The sequence below is a fragment of the Gobio gobio genome (genome assembly GCF_949357685.1).
Source record: "Gobio gobio genome assembly, chromosome: 14".
Lineage (NCBI taxonomy): Eukaryota > Metazoa > Chordata > Actinopteri > Cypriniformes > Gobionidae > Gobio > Gobio gobio.
In genome coordinates, this window is record NC_137107.1 from 30,848,384 (window position 1) to 30,870,978 (window position 22,595).

General features: G+C 37.9%; 2 protein-coding genes across 7 annotated transcripts in view; one reads left to right on the plus strand and one right to left on the minus strand.

Annotated features, from left to right (window-relative positions):
• tnksa (tankyrase, TRF1-interacting ankyrin-related ADP-ribose polymerase a) overlaps nucleotides 1-13,551 on the minus strand; it is a 127,453-nt gene extending 113,902 nt beyond the window's left edge. For 3 of the 4 annotated variants that reach the window (XM_079835268.1, XM_079835266.1, XM_079835267.1), the window contains exons 1-2: nucleotides 13,067-13,545; nucleotides 10,234-10,458 (exon numbers count right to left, since the gene is read on the minus strand). In XM_079835268.1, the coding sequence (XP_079691394.1) occupies nucleotides 10,234-10,458; nucleotides 13,067-13,523 (682 nt within the window). In that variant the 5' untranslated portion in view covers nucleotides 13,524-13,545. Of the gene's footprint in view, nucleotides 1-10,233; nucleotides 10,459-13,066 lie in introns of all 4 variants that reach the window. The other variant, XM_079835269.1, reaches the window with a different exon arrangement.
• Nucleotides 13,552-18,770: 5,219 nt separating this feature from the next.
• ppp1r3b (protein phosphatase 1, regulatory subunit 3B) lies at nucleotides 18,771-22,217 on the plus strand. 3 transcript variants are annotated; one of them, XM_079835457.1, is made up of 2 exons: nucleotides 18,771-19,257; nucleotides 20,351-22,217. In XM_079835457.1, exons 1-2 carry the CDS (start codon nucleotides 19,244-19,246, stop codon nucleotides 21,234-21,236), a joined length of 900 nt encoding a protein of 299 aa, XP_079691583.1. In that variant the 5' UTR covers nucleotides 18,771-19,243; the 3' UTR covers nucleotides 21,237-22,217. The 3 variants fall into 3 exon arrangements, with proteins under 3 accessions (XP_079691583.1, XP_079691584.1, XP_079691582.1); XM_079835458.1 differs by having other exon boundaries at nucleotides 18,778-18,893; nucleotides 20,351-22,211; XM_079835456.1 differs by having other exon boundaries at nucleotides 19,048-19,118.
• The last annotated feature ends 378 nt before the right edge of the window (nucleotides 22,218-22,595 follow it).

Consider the following 22,595-nt stretch of genomic DNA (forward strand, 5'->3'; position numbering starts at 1 on the left):
ATATGCACTATATTAGCCTATATATATTATTCTACTTAACCTGTTAAGGTTTGTTACTTCTGTAACAAATTTTTGTAGCTATTGCTCATTGTTAATGTTAGTTAAAGCAACTAATGCCAACTAATGAGACCTTACTGTTAAGTGTTACCTATTGTTCTTTATAATTCTTGTGCACTTCAAAAATCAGTTTGAAACATGTTCACTTTATACATTTTTTGTGTATTGTGTTGTATTGTTATTGCTTAATGTTCAGTTCTTTTTGTAATGAGAAAAGTTTTTAAACGTTATAGTATGACAATACTTTTTTCCAAACTTATTTCATTATCATGATAATACTGTATATCGTGATAAAAGCTTCATCAATTATCGCAAAGTGAAAATTTGATACAGTCACGTCCCTAATCACGGTAAATCTTACATGTCACTGACCCTGAAATAAACAAGCAAAAACGCATGCTCAATACAAAGGAAAGGGCCACTGAACCAATAGCATTAAAACAGATGCCGAGACCTACAGTTGGTCATAAGGACCTTCTGAATAAACAACAGCCGCCGCGTGTGCAGTAATTGGGGGTTGGAGTGTGATCAGCAGAGTAGGGTAATTATGGCCAAACACTGAGAGGGCTGATTAACAGAGCTTCAGAGAGAACATGGGTGCTTGGGTTAATGCATAAGCATGTACAAATCCCCACTGTTCTAACAGGATTCAGAGAGGCTTGGATACATACATATCAGACACAGCCATCTCTGCAATCTGCGTTCATTAAATTTCACAACATACTTAGACAACGGTGAAAATGCCCATTAGTGCCAAGTGAAATCATTAGCAATTTGATAAACCCAGATGGGAATGGAAGATATGACTTGCGGGGCTCGCAAACACGCATACGGGCATGCACACATATTATCCGGGATTGAAGGTGTGTGTTAGGGACGTTCATGATTGATTGAATTATATATCATACATTTGATCCCTAGCGTGCACAATAATAGTTAACTGCATTGGAAAATATGAGTGGACAGCTACAGATCAAGGCTATAAGAGTGTGGCGTTTAAACTTGTTCACTGAGTAGAAAAGTCAGGAACCAGTTGGAAAGGTAAAAAAAAAAAAAAGTATTCAACATGCTGTTGCCATTACCGTCATCCATCTTTGAGGCAAGGAATGACGACCCGACCTCTAATTTCAAACTGCCCCCCTGCAGCTTTGGGCTGATGGGCACAAAAATTAATGAGAGGAGACCAGCAGCAATCCTAATTAGCAGAGGGGATGCTAATTATTTATTCATTATGAACAAAGGGCAGAGGTGACGACACTTGTTGAGTGCAGAAAGGATGAAGATCTGTTAGGAAAATAGCTTGTATTCATGAAATAATATAAAAGGGACAAAACTAGCCTTGTGCTGTTTATTATTTTTTAGCTTTTGGATTTGGAAAAATATACATTTTGCATCAACGTTAACCCTCAGGGCCTCTTTGGTCGGAACTACGCAACATTTTTTACGTTTAAATTTTATGTTTCATCAAACTTGGTGACTTTTGGCGAATTAGCTATGTGAAAGGATCATGAAACACTGAAGACTGGAGTAATGATGCTGAAAATTCCTTTTTGCATTACAGTAATAAATGGCATTTTAAAATGAAATAGAAAACAGATTGTAATAATATTTCTAGGGCTGCCCCCTAATAGTCGACTAATCGTTAGTCGACTAGAAGAGGCTTAGTTGACCCAAAATATTATTAGTAGGTTAGTCACAGAAAGAAAGAAAACTGGTGGCGAAGTCACGCAGTCCGTGATGCACAGGTCATTAACGGCGGGTCCTTGTGGTAATTATGTAACGTTCGCCTATCATCCATCTACCTCATATATGGCTTATCATTTGAAACATGCAAGTAGTGGCAACTTTACATGGCCATTCGTTCTAACGTTAACCTAGATAAATGTGCGCTATTATTAGGCACTTATCCAAGTGTTTGTGTGGAAGCTAGGCTTGCTACGATAGTCGGTGTTGCCGGTGTTACCGGTGTCCAGACTCCACACCGGTTACATCACTTGCCCACCGTGGCACCGCCCACCGTCTTTTTGATTTTTTTTTTTATAGTAATAAAATAATTTAGTTCAGTTAGAGAACAGACAATACAAATAAAAACTGAACGTGTCTGCTTAATAAAGCAGGATCCGACCGTGAGTCTCGGCAGCGGCAGGAGTCATTCATCAGATTTAAGAGTGAGGAGCTGACTGAGATGATCGCGGAAGATTTGGTTTCAAAGCGAAACGTAAAAGCGCCTATTTAAGGGAGTTTGTCATTTGTTTTGTTGTTGTGTTTTTCGTTAAAAATAATAGGCTAATGAACCCACAATTCAAGCAACCCGCAGCCGAATTTGCGCTGATTAAAAACCGAAAGTAAAATGTGCACGGCCGCACAGAGCGCGCATTGTTTACTTTCGCCTGGCTCCGCAGTGCGAGCCTCCGCGCTACGCTGCTGCGTGGATTTATTTTTGCCGCGCGCACCCTCGCGCTCGTGCGGGCGCGTCGAGTATAAACGAGGCTTTACGGACGAACTAACAGTGTGCATTCATGGCGTGCATCTCAATCATAGACTGATCAATGCTTGATCAGTGCCCTGACTACTGAACTAGGGAACTGATTGAGACGCACCCATGGCCTCACAGAGCGCGCATTTACAGACGAGCCGTCAGTCACGGTGTGTGCGCACTGGCGCGTTTTCAGTTCAGAGCAGTCGTGTGCATGTTACTTTCGGTTAGATAGAATTAGTGATTTAAAAGCCTCCGCCGGTGATACCGGTATTACCGGTGTTGTCACACATCAATTAACCGGTGGGAAAATTTCCTCACCGTCACATCCCTAGTGGAAGCTAAAGTATTATATTATATTATAAACACGGAATCATGAAGCTTCGAAGCGTTATGAATCAGTGAGTCGAATCATGATTCGGATCTCGTGTCAAACCGCCAAACTGCTGAAATTTGGCGATCCAAACTGCTGATTCGACTCACTGATTCATAACGCTTCAAAGCTTCATGATTCCGTGTTTTGAAATCGTCATCACTATATAAGTCGTTATTTAGGGTTTTTTTTGCGCACAAAAACTATTCTGGCCGATTCATAAAGTTATTGTAGAACCACTGTAGTGAGATGGACTTTGTAACGACGTCTTTAGTACCTTTTAAGGGTCTTGAGAGTGAACCGTGCATTGTGCCAATAGAGGAGCCATCAGATTTCAACTAAAATATCTTCATTTGTGTTCCGAAGATCAACGGAGGTCTTACGGGTGTCGAACGACATGAGGGTAAGTAATTAATGACAATTTTCATTTTTGGGTGAACTAACCCTTTAAGTGGCTAATGTCGTCCACCATCGTTTTGTGGCTCTTTTTTTTGGTATCGGTACCGCTTCAGATTCACTTTATTTCGCCGGTTTGGAGGCGTGATGTCTAACGCTAACCAATCAGACCTCAGGAACCGGCAAACATGCCGCAATAACAATCAGAAAAATAGACAAATATATTTTTTTAAAGTCAGGGTATTCATCATTTTCATGATCGATCGTCGCTGTCACATTCGAGTACTCGATCACTTTTGCCCATCCCTAAATAGAACATAATCAAAGCCAAAACTAGCAGTCTGGAATTAAACACATGTTTCTTTTGGTCTTTTAGTTACCGGCTCTATCTAAAACCAACCAAGCCTGAGGATTAAGAACAATTAGGGCGTCAACCAGAGTCGACGGCAACAATTAAGACATTGAACGGAGGTTGCCAAGGCTAGTACACAATAAAACAATGGGCAAAAACAAACCAGCAGCTTTACCTGCAACAGCATATCACGTTAATTTGAAAACTTTTTTACTTCTAAGGCTTATCTTGCAGAATGTTGCGATCAATAAATATTGAATCTGAAATATCTCAAGGATAGAAGTTTTATTTCAAGCATGGGCTACTCCTGAGTCTCGATCCTAACCTGATCTATAAAAATAAGAAGTCTACTCGTACATGGAATGACTCAGCCTGTGTAAAACTCTCCAAAATGTTTTTTTCCTAATGAACAAGTAAAAAGATAAAAGGCAGAGAGCATCTACTTCAATCTTTTCAGATTGAGAGATGTGAAATTACATACGTGTCCTCAGGCCTCTGAATTCTCCCTGAGATTGCACAGATAATTCTTATCACAAAGTTTTCAAATTGGAATTCCTCCCATTTAATTGGATTATGCTGAAAGCGTAGCAAGTGGGCACTCTGGATAAGACTCTCTGCTACGAGCTGTAGACTACTTTTGGAACAAAATCGGAGAAAACCTAACTACAATACAATTTAAAATACCCTTTTCATTTTAGAAACAAACTAAAGACACAAATCCACAGCCTAATCACCTAAAACAAAGACTGGGAAGCTAGCAGATTATTCCATGATCTGCCCATTGTGATGCAGGAAACAGAAAACTAAAATGTTGAACGACATTCCATCGCCACAATATTGGCCCTCTTCACCCCTCAGATGCAATGTTAAATTTCTCATGAATACCAAGCAGTAAAGATCTGATTAATGACTGAGCGCTGTGTAATAGCGTCAGTCACCACGGCTAATCAAGAAGAATGCCACATGATTAACCCTTATTGAGAACTGTTCCTCAGGCAAAACACAGGAAAAATTAAAGTCATACATCTTCAGAATTCACTAAGGCGAGATCATTCCATTCGTCTCTTCAATCTGCAGAGCTAACATGTCCTCCAACTGAAATCAAACCACCACACTCTACTTGTGAAACACGTTTGAGGCTACACAAGCCAACTTTTTGGACAATATGTGACCCCGTCTGTGAAACCCCGGCTAAAGTCGCATAATCTAATTAGGAGATATAGAGCGTCAAAGTAGTCATAGCCATAAAAATAACCAAAACAGGCAATTTGTGTTTATTGCTGTAAATGATAGATTATACCAAGGGCTTTGAGATGCAGTACTCAATTTTTCATTTATAATATTATAAATACTGAAATTAATGCTTTTATTGACGCTACGTTTTATTATTTTGCACCAAAAAATACCGGACGTGGGCTTCTTAAATATTGATTTGAATCGTCTCTTTGTTTACTTTGGACGCAGTAACAACTCCTGATTCTTATATCATTCGGTTCAGAAACGTATTTTTTACAATTACAAAGTGCAAACAGACCATAATATCAATCCGCACGACCAAGGATCAGATCAGTGTCGGGAAAGGCAAGAAAACGGCGACTTAACCCGGGTTCAGATTTCTGTATGGATTTCTTTGTGTCATCACCGACATTTCAGGAACATTTTATTTGTTTCCTAACTCCACCTTCTGCCTATACATCCATCCATCTTATTAAAGACATTTAATGGCTGCTAAGTGTCTAAATAGTTTGGTCTTTGGATGCTGATCCGCTGGGTTTATGAATTCGCGCTCTGACAGGGCGGCCCCGGCAAGTGAAGTGCAAGGAACAGAACAGCTGATAGTTTAATTAATAATGATTAATATAGGCCTACTGTTTTTTTTAGGCTAAATAAAGAACCCGTATTATATATTAATATAAAAAAAGTTGAGTGTGTCCTTCGGAAGCAAAGCTCTTGCGTCTGATGTTTTGGTTTCGGTTTGTAAACCTATACGAATAGAACATGCACGAATGAGAACATAAAGTGCAGGACGTGCTTTATGTAGGCTAAAAGAGTTATTAAGTACAATGAGCCATGAAAAAATCCTAATGAATCATAATCTAATCGAATTGTGAGACAAGTGAAGATTCACAGTTATGACTAACTATCTGCACAAAGTTTGAGACTGACCTGTTAACTTGTTAGGGCATTAGGCCTAGTCCCTTTACTCCAAATGTTACACAGTGAGATTTTCTATGGATGTTTTATATATTAATGGATATATATAGGCATATTAATGACATTTTCTACTGAGATTTCATTTTACTAATAAAGTTATAGCCTACAAATCATTAGAGTGAACTGACTTGGTAGGTAAATCAAGCTCTTGTGGTGCCCCCATTCGTTTCAATGTTTCACGCTTTTTGGACATGCACATCATATTAAATAGACTTGTTTTACAAAACTAAGAATTTTCCCATAAATGTGTCCTATATCACTGAAAATGGGAGAATCTTTGCTTTAATGTGGTATATGGCACATTATCAGAATAATAATGGTTAAAATGTTTTACAATTTCAAAAATAAGCTTGTTTTTAAAATTGGAATTTCTCAAAATCATGATTTTCTGAGGCCGAAATTCAGCTAACTTTTGACATGATCTTACTCAGTCAATATTAAAGATATCAAGGTTATATTTTCACAGAATGTTCTTTACATTATGTAGGATGATTTTATGTATAAAACAGCGAATGACAAAAAAATGACTTTAGCTGGGTTTTCACAGACAGGGTCACATATGCACTTTTAAAAATAAAGGTTACAAAATGGGGTTTTCACAGCACTGCCATTGGAAAACCATTTTTGGTTTTCCAAAGAACCTTTCAGTGAACAGTTCTTAAATAACCTTTTTATTCTTAGTGTGAAGAACATTTAAAAAAACCTTTGTCCACTATAAGGAACATTTTGTGCAATGGAAAGATTCCATAGATGTTAAAGATTCTTAGTGGAACCATAGATGCCAAATACTTAGGGATGCACGATATTGGATTTTTTTATCTGATATGCTGATATTTTTCAACTCATTTTGCCTGATAGCCGATATATTTTCCTTTCGTTTGGAAACAACACCAAATGGTGTTTCATTTCGGTTAGTTGAGCAAAAATGTACTTGTTAAAACTAAAACATTATTATAGTTCTTTTTATAATGAGAGAACATTGAAAGCTTTGAAATGAACAATAATAAAATCAAATCACTGCTTTTTTTTTTCAGACAGATGCAGTTGTAACCTTAACTTCACTGAATGGATTTAAATTAATTTCATAGTCTGTTTGATTTAAGTTCATTTCATAGTCTGTTTGAAACAATATATTACACATTAATGAATAAAACTGTGTATATATAAAAAGTGTCACGTTTGGGATTTTTATTCATCATGTAAACTATAGCTTCTGACCTATAAATCATATCAGATTTGTGATTTTATGACATCAAATGCTGCTTTATTTCTTAAAGGATTAGTTCACCCCCAAAATGAAAATTTCCTGATAATTTACTCACACCCATCTCATCCAAGATGTTCATGTCTTTCTTTCTTCAGTCGAAAATAAATGAAGTATTTTGAAGAAAATGTTCCAGGGTTTTTCATCATATAATAGATTTCAGTTGCATCCAAAAGTCCAAATCAATGCAGTTTCAAAGCGCTTCGATGGGCTCCAGAGTCTCTGCGTGATCCCAGATGAGGAATAGGGTCTTATCTAGCGAACCGATTTAAAAAAATAAATAATCGGAACGGTCACGACGTAGGCAGAAGTACCGCCCCCGTGTTTATAAAGTCCTCGTGTGAAGACTAATACAAACGCCCTTTAGCAAAAACACTCAATTTTCAACTTCAAAATTAGGGATATATCGTTGTTTTACCTATTTTTTTTGCTAAAGGGTGTTTGTATTAGTCTTCACACGAGCGCTTTGTAAACACGGGGGCAGTACTTCTGCCTACGTCTAGCGTGACCGTTCCGACGTGATTACGTCATCCTTAACACCTCGCAGAGCTGCACAAGATGAACAATTTAGGTTAAAAAGTATATTAATTTTAATTTTTTTTTTTTTTTTTTAAATGACTGATCGTTTCGCTAGATAAGACCCTATTCCTCATCCGGGATCACACAGAGCCTCTGGAGCACATCGAAGCGCTTTGAAACTGCATTGATTTGGACCTTCAGCATTGTGGTTGCAACTGAAACCCATTATATGATGAAAAACTCTGGAACGTTTTCTTCAAAATACTTCATTTCTTTTTCGACTGAAGAAAGAAAGACATGAACATCTTGGATGAGATGGGGATGAGTAAATTATCAGGAAATTTTCATTTTGGGGTGAACTAATCCTTTAAGAAACACAAGTATCTTAAAGGGTAACTAAACCCTAAACCAGCTTTTTTTTGTTAATGATCTGCAAGACTGGGGCTTTATTAATGCTGTTCATTGATTCGAGTAAATGTTTTGACATTTGGGTATAAAGTGTTTTAATTATATAATATATGGTGTAAAACCTTCTAAGTGCTGCCCTCTTAAGGTTGAACGGTGGCTACTGCAGTTTAATTTTCTTATTGGACGTTGTGGGTCATCGTGATGTAGGATGGCTCTTCCAACGGCTCACTACACTATGAACTTCCCTCCACTATGAACTCTCATGTTACATGAAGGAGAGACATTATGAATGAAACTTACTTGACACATGCTTAAACATTGTAATGAAGAAAATGCGGTTAAATAATGCAGTTGTCAGTACACGTCAGGATTTTCTTGCGATATTATTGCCGCCCGTCATGTGTACAGATAAGTTTCATACATGAGAGATGAGACGCACTATCAAACCCTGACACGCAAGTGGTTGTCGCGGTAACGAACAACAATACCATAACGTGCTATAGTCTAACTTTTATTTGAGGAAATCTGTTTATAATAGGCTATTAGGTTTGAACTTATTGGTCCTGCGCTGCTTATTGATTCAGTTAGTTTGAATGAAAATACATCATATGTATATCAGATATCTGATCTATTTTCAGTTCTCTTGCGCTGCTGCTGCTGCTTCGCTGGCATCGCCGGCATCGGGAGTTAACGCAGTTTGAGCCAGTGGCTCGCATTGATAAGACTTGGGTCTGTGTCTACAGACAATTCACCCTCCTCCACTTCAGGTGAAGGTGGGGGAGAATGACCGCTCTGTTGCAAAGCTACTGGCGTCACTCCAGTCATTCTCCATCTTTGCGACTCGCGAGTCAGACAGCTGTCAATCAATCCGTCACTGCGGGTCTCAGGTGCACGCCCTCCGCTCAGTCCCGTCCTCGATTCATCCCCTCTGTCTCCGCTGGGCACTGCCCACTTTTCCAGCATTTTTCAAATATTGCCAGTGGGTGGAGTTAAGCTCTGAGCAGGGGTTTAGTTACCCTTTAATGGTATTTGTGTATTATACTTTTCATTTTATTTGTCTAACAAGTGGGCCTACAGCACCTCCTAAAAAAATAAACCTCCTTACTGGGGAAGCATTAGGACCCGTGGGAGGCTGTTGCTGCGTGATAGTGACTGTATTGCGCACCGGACGCACCATCGTGTACTCGCATTCTTAAGCCAGGGACACACCAAGCCATTGGCCGTCGGGCTACATCGGGCTGCTTTTCAGTGTCGGCCGACTTAGTTTTTTCAGTGTGTTCCAATCCACACCATTGGCTCCAGTCAGATGACGTCAGGGTTTTTTTTCCCCAACATGTAGAATCAACGTAAGGCCGTCGGTGAGAGAGAGAGAACTCCGATTGGCTGTTTAGCTTAGCGAACAAGTCAGTTACGAGAATAAGAGCAAAAGTAATGAAAGCAAGTCAAAACTGAACAGACAGAAGACTGTTATAATTTTACGGCATCTTACCTAAGCAACACTGCGCAAATATTTTCATAACATGAGCGGAGTGGAATAAAGAACGTGATCAGCGTGATTGTTATTCAAAACGGCAAGCAAGCGCTGCTTTGTTTATGGTTAGTATACCTGCAGTCTTAGTTTCACTTTCCTTTTTTGAATGACGAATATAGACGAATATATCTGCTTAAATAGACAGTTATCTCCTTTACACGCCGGCGCAGAACGCGTGTGCTTGTTGACGGTTGCCTGTAGTCCTTTTGGTGTGTTCAGGTGCTGTTTTTGTCGCCCGACGCAGGCGATGTGAGGCTTTCATCAGTGCTAGTTCTTTCATCAGCGTCGATTTGGTGTGTCCCTACCTTTAAATCTAGCACAGAGATCCAAAACAGTGAATCTAAATAACCATTCAGGCAAAAGTTTGCTTCGAGATGACGACACTACAGACTTGATCATATCCCTAGCACTCCTTGAGCACATGTGAGGTACTGGAGATGCATAACCAACATGTCTTATTATTGGCAATGCATACCTGCATTATTTTTAATATTGGGCCGATGTTTAAATTTTAAGCATTTATCGGCTGATTCTAATGGGGCGCCGATCATTTTGTGCATCCCTATTTTATACGGAACCTTTATTTTTAACAGTGCAACATCACCTTAATCAATATAAAAGAGGCACAAGAAGAGGTACTTACCAATGCATACGTCGATTTTACCCTTAATGGCAGCTTCATGCAGCGGAGTGTAATTCCAGTTGTCTCTGGAGTTGGAATCCGCTCCCTGACAAAGCAGCAAACTGACCACCTCAGCATGACCAAAGGAACAGGCATTGTGCAGCGGGATCAAACCTCCATCGTCTCGCGCATGTACGTTCGCCCCCGTCTGCAGGAGATGCTCCACAACGTCTTTCCTTCCAAAACCTATCAGTTAATCAAGAGACAAAGAGAGACAAACATATCAGTTAATCAAGCTCTTTTATCTCTACAAGGTTTACAACATGCATATCAGTTATGCCTACCAAGAAAAGCCTGTTTCAACAGAAAAACTTTATTTTGGTTTGGCATGTTAAGACTGAGAATACTACAGGAGAGAAATAAACCGGTTTCTTGCGATAGAGGATAGACCATAATGACGATTAAAATGTGTCTAGAAGGATTATTCAATCATTTTAAGTAAATAAATGCAATATAAGCACCTTAAAAAGAGGCAGACTCCCTTAATTATATGCCTGTCCTCACAAGAAATTAATTTGTGCACATATTGAGTAAACACATTCCGGAAATAACACTATTTAAAGGATTAGTTCACTTTTAAATAAACTTTTGCTGATAATTTACTCACCCCCATGTCATCCAAGAAGTCCATGTCTTTCTTTCTGCAGTCGAAAAGAAATTAAGGTTTTGGATGAAAACAGTCCAGGGTTTTTCTCCATATAATGGACTTCAGTGGGCTGCAAATTAGATTGTGGTCATAGATACGTAGATGCCTCATTAGCGACTGCATGGATTAGTAGAATGAGGCATCTACTATCGATATATCTATAACCACGATCGAATTTGACCTCACTCCCCGGAAGTGATGGCGGAGCTCAGAGACGATCGCGTTCCTCTGTTAAGAGGTAAAATAATAGCATAAATACTGCTCGGTTTCTTGCAGAAACTGGTAGTTTCTCTAGATAAGACCCTTATTCATCGTTTGGTGTCGTTTAAAGCCCTTTGAAGCTGCACTGAAACTGTCATTTGGACCTTGAACCGTTTGCCGCCCATTGAAGTGCATTATATGGAGGAAACCCCTGGAATGTTTTCATCCAAAACCTTAATTTCTTTTCGACTGAAGAAAGAAATGGACATCTTGGATGACATGGGGGTGAGTAAATTATCAGCAAAAGTTTATTTAAAAGTGAACTAATCCTTTAAGTTCTGGTGTCTCATGTATAACACTTTGAGTAGATTTCATCCTAAAAGTGTGCGTACGCACAAAATTTAATAATCACAAAGACCATGCATACGCCAGAACCTGCGCAAAATTCCCTTTATAAAATTCAGTCAGCAGAAGATTGTGTGTAAATGCATCTCCACCCTGTCTCCATATATGGAGCTTACAAAGCCTAGTTTATAATGTCATAATGTCATCTGCATATAATTTCCATGCATTTTCCCCATCCATGTGATGCCATATTTAACATACAAGACATTAGGAAAATATGAGATACGGACTATGTGCAGTCACATTACATTGCTAAAAATCATTCAGTATCCTTGCCTCTTTGTAGAATAAATAAATCAAAATTGTATAAAATACATTTTAGAGAAAGTTTTCAGAAAATAGTTCTTCTCAATCTTTTCCACTGGCCAAATAGCATTCTTAATTGCTTTAAGCAAATCAAATGCACTTTTGCCTACAAGGTAAACATATATTTTTTTGTGGTAAAAAAAAAAAAGGTTATTTATGCCTGGTTCATTTTTATGAATCCTGATATGTGCATGGAAAATTGTGTACGCACATCTCAATTTCTTTTCTTTTTTTTTGTGCGTACACAACATTTATACATCAGGCAGGCCCCTGGTGTAACTGAATCACCCCATAAAATGGCTTAACAAGAGCAGTTTTCTTGTCTGTGTGGACATATTTTCTACTGCAACAGGAAGTTGGGTCGGGACATATCAAATGGCTCTTCTTCTATAGCCTCTAAACAGCACACAAGAAATAAAATACACTAAACCCCTATTGTGGTTGCGCAGGGTCTTTAAAGAAGACATCCAGCCATTTGTGATTACTGGATATGGATTTTTAAAAATCATTAAAGACTGCACACACAAACAGCAATTTCAAATTGAGCATAAAATAAAAAATGAATGTGTATATACACATTTTCATGAGGTTTCAAAATTGTATTAATTTGATAAACAGTTTTAAAATTCACTTACATTTCCAACACACGAATAATGTTGCTATAATCATGCATATTATAACCATTTTCCAGAAATAAACTACAATAATAATAATAATAACAACGTTTCTAAGGGACCAAAAACTACTACATTTATGTTTAAAATGATTTAACATTAGCAGCTCTGGAAATGTACAAGTAGCCTAACGCCTCGAGGGTCCGGTTTCACTTTATCGTACTATTGTGTGAATCAAAGTGAATTTTAATTTTGGACATTGAAAGACAAATCGTAACTTTATCACGACGTTTCCTACTTTTAAATATCATCTCCCGGTGTAACTTACTACGGGTTATTCAGTCTGTATGTTGAACTGTATTCACTTTCGGGCAGCGAAAGTGAATAAACAAACACGAGCAGAGACAGATATAGCTCCCGGAGTGGTTAACTTTCTACTAGATGTTAAATGATTGCCCTTTTGGTCAACTTGGCCAAAAAAAACTCTAACGTTACCGTATTTCCCGTGTCCCCGTTTGCTTTACTGTTTATTTAGCGACCTAAACATTCTAAGTTACGTTACCTGGCTGCTTTCTAGGTCAAGATTGATCGCAAACATTAATATATTTGTGTTTAACGTTACCTGCAGCGAAGTGAAGCGGAGTGGACTTGCGCCCAGCCATGTCCTTAGCGTTTACATTGACCGTATCCACCAGCCTCTTCACCCGAGACACGTCCCCATTCCTGCAGGCCTCAAAAAGCTCCCTGAAAGCCCCACTCGTCCCGCAGCCGCTGCCTCCAGGACTGGCACTACCGGAGTCGGGAGTGGAGCCCGCACTACTGCCCCCGCCGGTGGTAGACGAGCTAGTGCTGCTCGAGCTAGAGCTGCTGCTGCTGCTGGTGCTGAGGAGCGGAGCAGGGATTTCAGCAGTTATCTCCGGTTCTCTGATGCTCTCTGGCTCCCCACCAACTGCAGAGCAGCCGGTGTCGGTGGGTGATTGCAGAGGCGTGAGGGGACTGGAGTCGGGTCTTGGTGGGGAGGATAAGTTTTGTTGTTGTTGTTGCTGCTGCTGCTGGGAAGTGCGACGAGACGTCGCCATTTTCGCGCACAATTCCCCCTCTGGCAGCGAAAACAGTCGGGGAGAACTTCCGGGAAGTGTCAGAATAAAACTTCCGCTTTCAAATGATCAAAACGGACAAATGCAAGCTCTGTGACTTATTGACATGGTAACCAGTTTCCGCCAATGTAAGGAAATCTACAATATTTTAGCTGGTCTCCAAAGTTCCTAAACCCCTCTATAACCAGTTGTCTAACCAGACAGAGCAAAAAACAGCACACCATCTCAATATTTTTTTCCCAGCACTTTTTGACTTTTTCAGTTTGTGTAAATCCACGTGGGGTTCAGAGTATTTATTTTTTCCCACATTAATTTCACACATGTCTAGTACAATTATGTGGTTTTGTTTCATTAATACAGTGTGTACTTTTTTCTTGATTTAACCCGAAAGAATGGAGGTGAAATGTGACAACGTGCCCCATAGGTGGGGTACATTGTAACATACAATGCAATTAAATAAAATAAATTATTAACTTTTTCATATCAAATAATGGCATTTTTTAATAATTAAAAATAAACACTTTTTTTTTGTTTGACAACAAACACATCGCTAAATACAGCATAGTTAAAAACATAATAATAATTTTTTTACATTGACTCTCAGTCTTTATTCACCTTTTTCTCGTGGTTTCATTTACATTTATGCATTTGGCAGAAGCTTTTATCCAAAGCGACTTACATTGCATTCAAGGTACACATTTTACATTTTTGTCAGTTCTTGCTTTCCCCGTGGGAATCAAACCCATGACCTTGGCATTGCGCGCCACACTCTACTGTTTGAGCTACAGGTTTCTCAATAGAATTCATAAAAGTATGTAATATAATATTTCTAATAGGGGTACGTTGTAGCGCAGTGTGACAACATGCCCCACCTGCTCAACTGGGATTTAAACCCGGGTTGTGTCTTCTGCTGATTAGATCCGCATTAGATCAGCATTAAAGAACTATCTCAACTGTTAAATAACAGATATAAGATTAAAATAATATCAGATTTGTCTAATTTAAAATAAACACAAAAAATAGAGATGAAAAATTAACTTAAGACATTTGCTTTTATGGTTGAATAAATGTCCAGTTATATCTTCCAAAGACTTGAATTTTGGTGCAATTTTTTCTCTAAATAATGTTGATATGGCAACAAGTAAACTAAGTTTCGTCATGCTGGCATGTGTGGAAAGTTTTAAACCATGTGTGTTACAACTGACCCTAGGTTGTGCCCCACGCTCCCCCTATATCGGTTTTCGACTGTGTGTAAAATAATATCTGTAACATTGTCGTGGATGTTAAAGGACTGCAAAAGTTGTACAATTCGTCAAGCACAGTGTGTCTTTTAACAGATCAACATACTTCTGTTTACTATAGTAAATCCAAAGAGATGGCTCAAAGTCTGTCTTGGGTGTATTAACATCTGTTGACCCTCATTGGGAAACTCAACCATAACTGATCCAATATTGACTAAACAAAACCGCACATTCCCTTTCTGTCTTAATTGTAGATGTAAGCTAGGGAAAGTGGTGACCTCACTAATGCACCCAGGGGATGAGAGTTCTTTTTCTCAGCTGTTTGGAAGAATTTGGTCGCTGTCGTGGAAAAAAAAAACTTTAATAGTTATCACGGTCAAGCTGGAATTGAAAAACACAAGCTAAATGTCTTTAAAAGCTTTTATTCTTGCCAGGAAGGTCAATTCGGACATGCAGGTTGTCTGCAGTCAGAAAAGACAAAGTGCCTCATTCTTTTATACTCTCATCTCAGTGGGTGAGGACTTCTAATCAATAACACAAAACACAATAACATACTCCTCAGTTGGTGTTTTCTGCGGCTGTCCCACTTTGAAGTTTCAGAGAACTTGTTAAAGGATACAGACAACGAACACACTAGTTCTTTTAAGAAAAGTATCAAAGGCTATCAAACTAAATTGTGTTTACTACAGAAAACTAGAATTCCCCTTATATTCAACAAAAACAACTGATATAACTTTAATATAATAAAAAAAAACCTTGGTTTGATATACACTTTAGCCCTGGATGAACATTTGAAGTTCCTTAATAGGCCTAAGGTTCTGCTTGTTTGATGCCTGTTACATAATGACAATGTTTACGTGTGAAACATGGAACTCTTATCACACACGCAGTCCCACTTTACTGTTTACAAAGCGATTTGATTTTCTCCTCATGTTCAAGAGAGTGTCAACTCAAAATATCACAGGTCCAAAAGACCAAATTGAGAAAATCTGAGATTCTAAATATAATTTAAACCTGGAAATAAACAGAAAGTTTAGGGTTTTAAGACACAAAAAAGAAACACACATTCATATACTTTTTAAGCAGTCGTAATTTGGCTATATTTATTCAAAACTCAAGGTTTTCGGACACAGCATTTGTCTTTGAGTTTTTTTCAGTTCAAATTTCCCTTAAATTGTTATGCTGATAACACCATGCATTAAAAATGAATTCAATTGTTTTAAAGTATTATTTTAAATACAAAATGCTGATAAAGGAATGCATCTGGAAGTTCTACAGCTGCTCCCTTTCTGTTTACCTAATGGAGTTTGTCACCCTGTTCTGGCAGTCACAGAGATTTATAAATGACCTCCTGTCGCCACTTTACAAATTCTGAAGTGCCGTATGCATAGATGTCATATCAGCTGTCAAATAAGTGTCCTGTGCGCATGTTTAAAAATACTTTTCTAACACAATACTTCCAGCTGTTTGAATTACAAATCATTGTCAAGATGTTAAAACAATTTCTGTGTTTTTGTCTGAAATAAATATATTAGGGTGCATAATCACAAATCAATATGTTCAAACATACTCCACAAAAAGCAGCATGACTTCCATTTGAACTCTTTTTGTCACCTTTAGATGTCCTATTGATTCAGAACGAACAAGCCTAAACAGCCGTTCTCCTGTTAAGCTTCTCTACAGTCTGTTTAAGTTCACTATTTCACAACCCATGTGCCTAAAACCGCTTCTCATTTTCTGCTGATTGTGCCTGTTTTTCTCCTATGTTATATGTTGGGTTTCTTTTATGTGGATTTATCTATGGATTTTCGAAAAAAATATTTGTGCATCAGATGTGGCAACAAGATAAGGTATACCAGTGTCCCAATGTCTCCATGAAACTATGGATTATTCTAACAGAATGTACAGTTCTGTGAGAGACAATGCTTTTAATTACAGGTAAATATATAAAACTGGTGGTATATTTCAAAACTCATGAAATATATTTTTTCCAATACTGCAATTCAATACTTTTTTTAAGGTTAGACACCACAGGCAAAACACACTTTTTCATACACACCTATCAATTTTGAGATTTTGCTTTTTTTTGGACTGGTGGAAAGAAAATGGTTATCTTTTATAGCACTTTATCTATTTTCGTCTGTAGATTTCAATTACAGTACAAATATTTAAAGGCCATTTTCTCAAAATTCGTTTTTCTCATCCGAGTTGGGTGTGAGAATGTGTTGCCACTTCAGTAACACTTACACACACCAAACTTTAGTTATATTCATATCTATATTCTGAAGGTTTTTACAGAGGGGTTTGTTCATATACAATTTGCCTGATTTTAAACAACATTTTATACCTAAGAAATTCTGGCTGCTGACAGTATTTTCTGGTTTATGGAGTGATAAAAAGAGATAACCCCTCTCTGTAAAAACCTTTGAAATATGTCAGAAAATGGAACAAGAATTTTGAACCTGACTTCATCCAGTGTTCAAATTTTTGTTCTAGAAATGTATGCAAATGAGTGCATATTTAATTAAATAATGCATAACATTTAACATAACGTTTCAGAACACTTGTAATAAAATTGTTTTGTTGTTGAAATTCTTAACATAATCAATCAACTGGGGAAGTATATCTATTAGTTATTTTTTACCCTATTCACCTGGGGTGTTTTGCCTCAAATGTTTGATTTTCTATGTGAAATGATCCTATTTTATGACCAATTACATATAAAAAATATTAAATACTAAGAAATAAGGGAAGCTTAACTGAGCCCATTAGCCTCAAATGTACAAAGATAAAAACATACAAAACTACGTTACTAAGTTAAGTTCCTTGATAAATAACAGCCACTTCTTTTCCTGTTCCTCAACTTGACTACCCCCAAAACAAACGGTGCCCGAAGTCTCATACTGTCTGAGTAGGTACAACATTTGCATATGAATTTACTATGCAACTGTTAAAAAGTACTTTAAAGTGTGAGTAGTATGAATAAAACGCCATGTTTTTACTGTCACGTTACCTCGCTTCACTGCCATTCATAAATCTTCTCTTGTGGCCTCATGGGATTGTAAAGTGTCCATCGAATGCACACTTCAGAATCTCACCAGAAGTAGGTCATCCGGGTACTCGCTGTTTTTCGAATACCATGTATTCGGACATAGCTTTGTTGGCGTACTGTTTGTCACATACAATATTCGAGAAGTATTTGATTTCGGAAGCAGCGAAAGGGGTTTATAGTTATATGATATCAATGTGCATTAAGCAAAAGAGTCTGATAACTGAGCTTTTGAGATCCATAGAGGTCTAGACAGTCACTGTTGTTGACTGGACTAAATGATCCACATGGCTCATTGGGAGAATTGAAAGTATGTTTGAACAAAAACATTGCTATAGAGGTGATGGACATAATTACGCACATTATCAAAAATACAGCATTTTCTAAATCGACTAGTTATGTTAATAGGAAATAGTTTTAATAGATGGAAATAGTAATTTTTTGAGTTGAGGGTTATACTGGTGACCAACATGCGACCATTGCATGTTGCTTTGACTTCATCTACATGTGACTGGCATGTTGAACACTCATTTTAGATTGATTTATGCAAGTGACGGCCAGAAACATCCAGACAAAACCTTTGGGTGAGGAAAAGAAATCAGTTACACGAGCAACTGCCCCTGAGACAGCAGCTTTCCTTTGCTTTTACAGCTCTGCAATAATCTCCAGAATAGCTAATGAACAAGATCTACACTGGTTGCTACGCTGAAGTTAGTGGTTTCATGTTCATGGGAGGACAAGCAGTGCATATATTAGAAACAGTGGGGCCTCCAGACATGGCCTACTGACCCTCAGTCCTTTCAGTCACGTGACGTGCCATTGATCAGCATGGGCTGCGTGCATGCCCCTGTAGCCTGCGATGATTGGTCCAAATAGGTAGTTCACGTGAACACGGCCTGATCGTCTGCAAAAAATGTAATTTTGGTGCCGGTAACGCTCAGACGCTCGAACCCAGCAGCACGAACTAATTACTCTCATATGCTGAAGCTGTGTTCACTCACACGAGACGAAGGCACTGGGTTTGAGGAAGAAGTTCGACTCAATTCAAATGCCGTAACACAGGTATGCATTAACATATGTTCACAGATTGCTTCTTTGTGATGCATTTAAAGCGCACGCGAGGAATTACAAATTCATGCAGTTGATTCGTGTTCCAGCCGGTTCCAGCATGCAGGGTTTTTATAAGGGAGGGAGGAAACTTTTATCCAGCACGCTCGTGTTCACTACAAACAAGGAAGCTGCACGCAACACAACAGAGGACGTAATGCGTCGGCTAATGCTTTACCAGTATGTGAAAAAGACAATTTTACATAACATTGGAATAAAAAACCCCAAAACGATTCAGACAGGAGGGGTGAAACAGTATGATAGGGTGATGGTATGTTGGACCCGGACGAAAGCTGCTACTGCAAATGAGCTCCAACAGGTGTGAATCCCACCGTTTGTTTCTAAAGTTGATTGCTTTGCTTATTATTTCAACGCACAATTTTCAATTTTAAACTAAATTTACAAGTTTATCGAGCGCTTTACCGAGACAGCCAGGAACAATGTTTCATTGTTCATAACCTTAGATACAGACTACGTGAGACTTTTGTAACACTTTTTAATACAATATTTTTAGCAAAAAAAAAAAAAAAAAAAAGGCTATTTCAACCTCCGCTTCATGTCGCAGGCAATTGCCTTTTCAAAATATAACATGTTTTATCGCGAAGAGGTAGAGATTGAGACATATTTATCGCGGTGATCATTCTTTGTTTAATTAATTAGCTTAAACAATTACAATTGTAAACGTATAGGAGACACCGCGATTAAAGTCAGAAAAAAAATATAGAAGTATACAAAACACCCTAACTAATTGTAACCATACAGTGTGTATGGGTTAGTTATTCTCAATTGTGGCAACTATAGATTGTGTAAAAAAGCATATTTAGTTTTTCAACATGTTGATCGATGAAAAATCATGTGAATGTTACATGTCAATTGTATTTCGTCTTGTAAATACTTTATATTTTTAAACCATCTTCTGTCACCCCAGGAGGGTGCTGCTCATTTATAATAGTGATGTAACTCGTTTCACAACACTCATTAGTGACCCTTAGATAATATCTTCTCAGAAAACTAAGCATTTTGTTGTAAACATCAAGGTTTTTGACATTTTAATAATTTAGAATTAAATGTATTCTAAATTATGAACACCAGAGGGTGCTCAATATCGTCTTATAGTCCATGTCCCCTCTCCGGCCTCCAGATAAGAGAAACTTGTTTGACCCATTTTCTGCAATCTTTTGCACAATGTTTACTTATTTCATTCTGGGTCCATATTAAGTCGTGCATGCTGTGGCATAATGTTTCATTTATATCGTACTGAGTTTGTACTAAGGACTGTGCTACATTAAAGTGTGCAATTTAAACGAGTCATGTATTGAAAAATGATCAGCTTTCAACCAACTTTCACAGACCTGGATGGACTTTTCTCACTTTATTGATGTGACTATTAATACACTTTTCTGTGTTTTCAGTGCACGTGGCTGCCCTTCCAACGAATCCACCATGCCAATCGAACTGGCCATGCCGATTTATCTGTCAAATGAAGAGTACATGAATCCAAGGGCATGTCTACACCAGTGTCCAAGTAACAATCTAAGTTTTAGCTCTTCTAGGGAGCAATCAGAGTTAAATGGCATCAGCGCATCCTTGGCAAAACCTAGAAGGGTCAAGAAACAAGTGTCTTTTGCTGATCACAAGGGCCTCGCCCTGACGATGGTGAAGATTTTTTCTGAATTTGATGACCCCATTGACATCCCAACCAACATCGAGCAGTTCTTTAGCGCTTCTCTGACTTTATCAGAAAGGAAAGACAAGTTAACCCTCGACTTTGACCAGCCGTCTGCAGATTACTTAAAGTTTCGTCAGCGTATAGAGAATTATCACGTTTGCCTCGAACACTGTATGCTTAAGGAAAAATCTATAGCGGGGACGGTCAAAGTTAAAAACCTTTCCTTCGAGAAGTCTGTTAAGCTTCGCATTACCTTTGACACTTGGAAGAGCCACACAGACATAAATTGCCAGTACGTAAAGGACACTTACACCGGCTCAAACCGCGACACCTTTTCGTTCGAAGCTAGTTTGCCTGATCAGGTGCCCCTGCATCAACATATTGAGTTTGCCATTTGCTATGAGGTTAATGGCGTCACGCTCTGGGATAACAACCAAGGACAGAATTACAGAATCATTCAGTCAGCACTGAAGAAGAGTTCAAATGACTCAAGCCATGGCCATCAGCGATATGGCGTGACTGATTGGGACTTTCATTTTGACCGTTTTGGCAGCCCCAGATGCTCTCAGGGAATCTTTCCAAATTGGCCAAGCTATGCTGGATATGAAGACATTGGTCCTTATTACTAAGAATCTACTTTTGGGGCAGTTTATCCTGTACACATCCATCAGACATTGTGATAAATGCCTCTTTAAAATGCTACTTTAAAACATAACAACTTGCTGTTCTTTGGCCTCTAGTTCAACTGCTTGTCAGATTGTAAAGTCCTGAGGACACTTGAGATATTTATCAGTAATAATGTAATGCATGGTTAAAAAATACAAGTTATGTTTTTTTAACAAAAATACTGTTCATGGTGCAATACAAATGTAGTAATGAGGATAAATTTGTTTATTTTCCAATGCATTTCAGTTGCATTGATGCTAGTTTCTGTGCAGGGTTGTCTACATGTTCTTGTGGTTGATTTTGAGTTTGTACGGATTTGCATGGACCTTTATAAGATAATACAATGTACATTTAAATTAAGAATCTGCAGGCCAGGATATATGCTAAACTGTAAATCATGACCAATAAGTTTTGATGACAAGTTTCCTGATTATTTCTTTGAGAGAGACAATTGTCAGCATGAATTTCTTTTTTTTTCTTGAGCGAAGAGCAAAAAAAAGTGTTTTTCCCAGAAATGTGAAATCAGAGATGGACTAGATACACGTGTATGCAAATCCTGTCATGTGTTTTGTTTCATGAACGGCTAATTTTTAATGTATAACTCCTAAACGTGTTGGTATTTCTGTATTTTAATTGACTATGACTTATTCTCACTGTAATTGATTGCACAGCAGGATTATCATGTTTGTGATGGAAGTTAATGTATATAGTCTTTTTTTTCCCTTAGGTAATGTATGCACTTTATTTTGTTGCAGTGTTTAATTTCTTGTCACCCATTTTAAATTGCATTGTTTGAATGAATACAAGTTTGTCAGAACCACTTTAAAGACGTAAAAAAGTTCTCTCAATGGTATTAGGTATGTTCATTATGTGCATTTTAATGCAATGTTTTAAATGTTCATAGTCATTTAAAAACTTCAAATAAAGTATTTGCATATGAAAGCAACTTATCTGACTTGTCCTCCCTGTAGAAATAGGACGACATGATGCTAGTTGTGATAAGATGTTTATCATGACCAGTCATGTCAATAGATGTCGGTAAATGTATACATTTTTCATGCTTGAATGCCTAAAGTAGGCAAATGCACTGTTGATTATTTATATATATATATATATAAAGCGCTAGCATTACCTTGGAAATTGGAGCAAATTTAGTTTAGTCTCTGCATATTAACCTCCAACAGTCAATAGAAAAATGACTGTTACACAAAAAATAGTTTTCATTTTTGAAGGGGGCTATATTTTATTTGGTTAAATAACAAGTAGGCATACAGAAACAATATAACCACATATAACCAATATAACAATATAACCAATATAAG

Bases quoted from the DNA above. Each gene is read 5' to 3' on its own strand.
- ppp1r3b (XM_079835456.1), top strand. From the start codon at position 19,096: ATGCGTCGGCTAATGCTTTACCA. The intron at 19,119-20,350 runs GTATGTGAAAAA...CTGTGTTTTCAG, and splicing joins CGTCGGCTAATGCTTTACCA to TGCACGTGGCTGCCCTTCCA.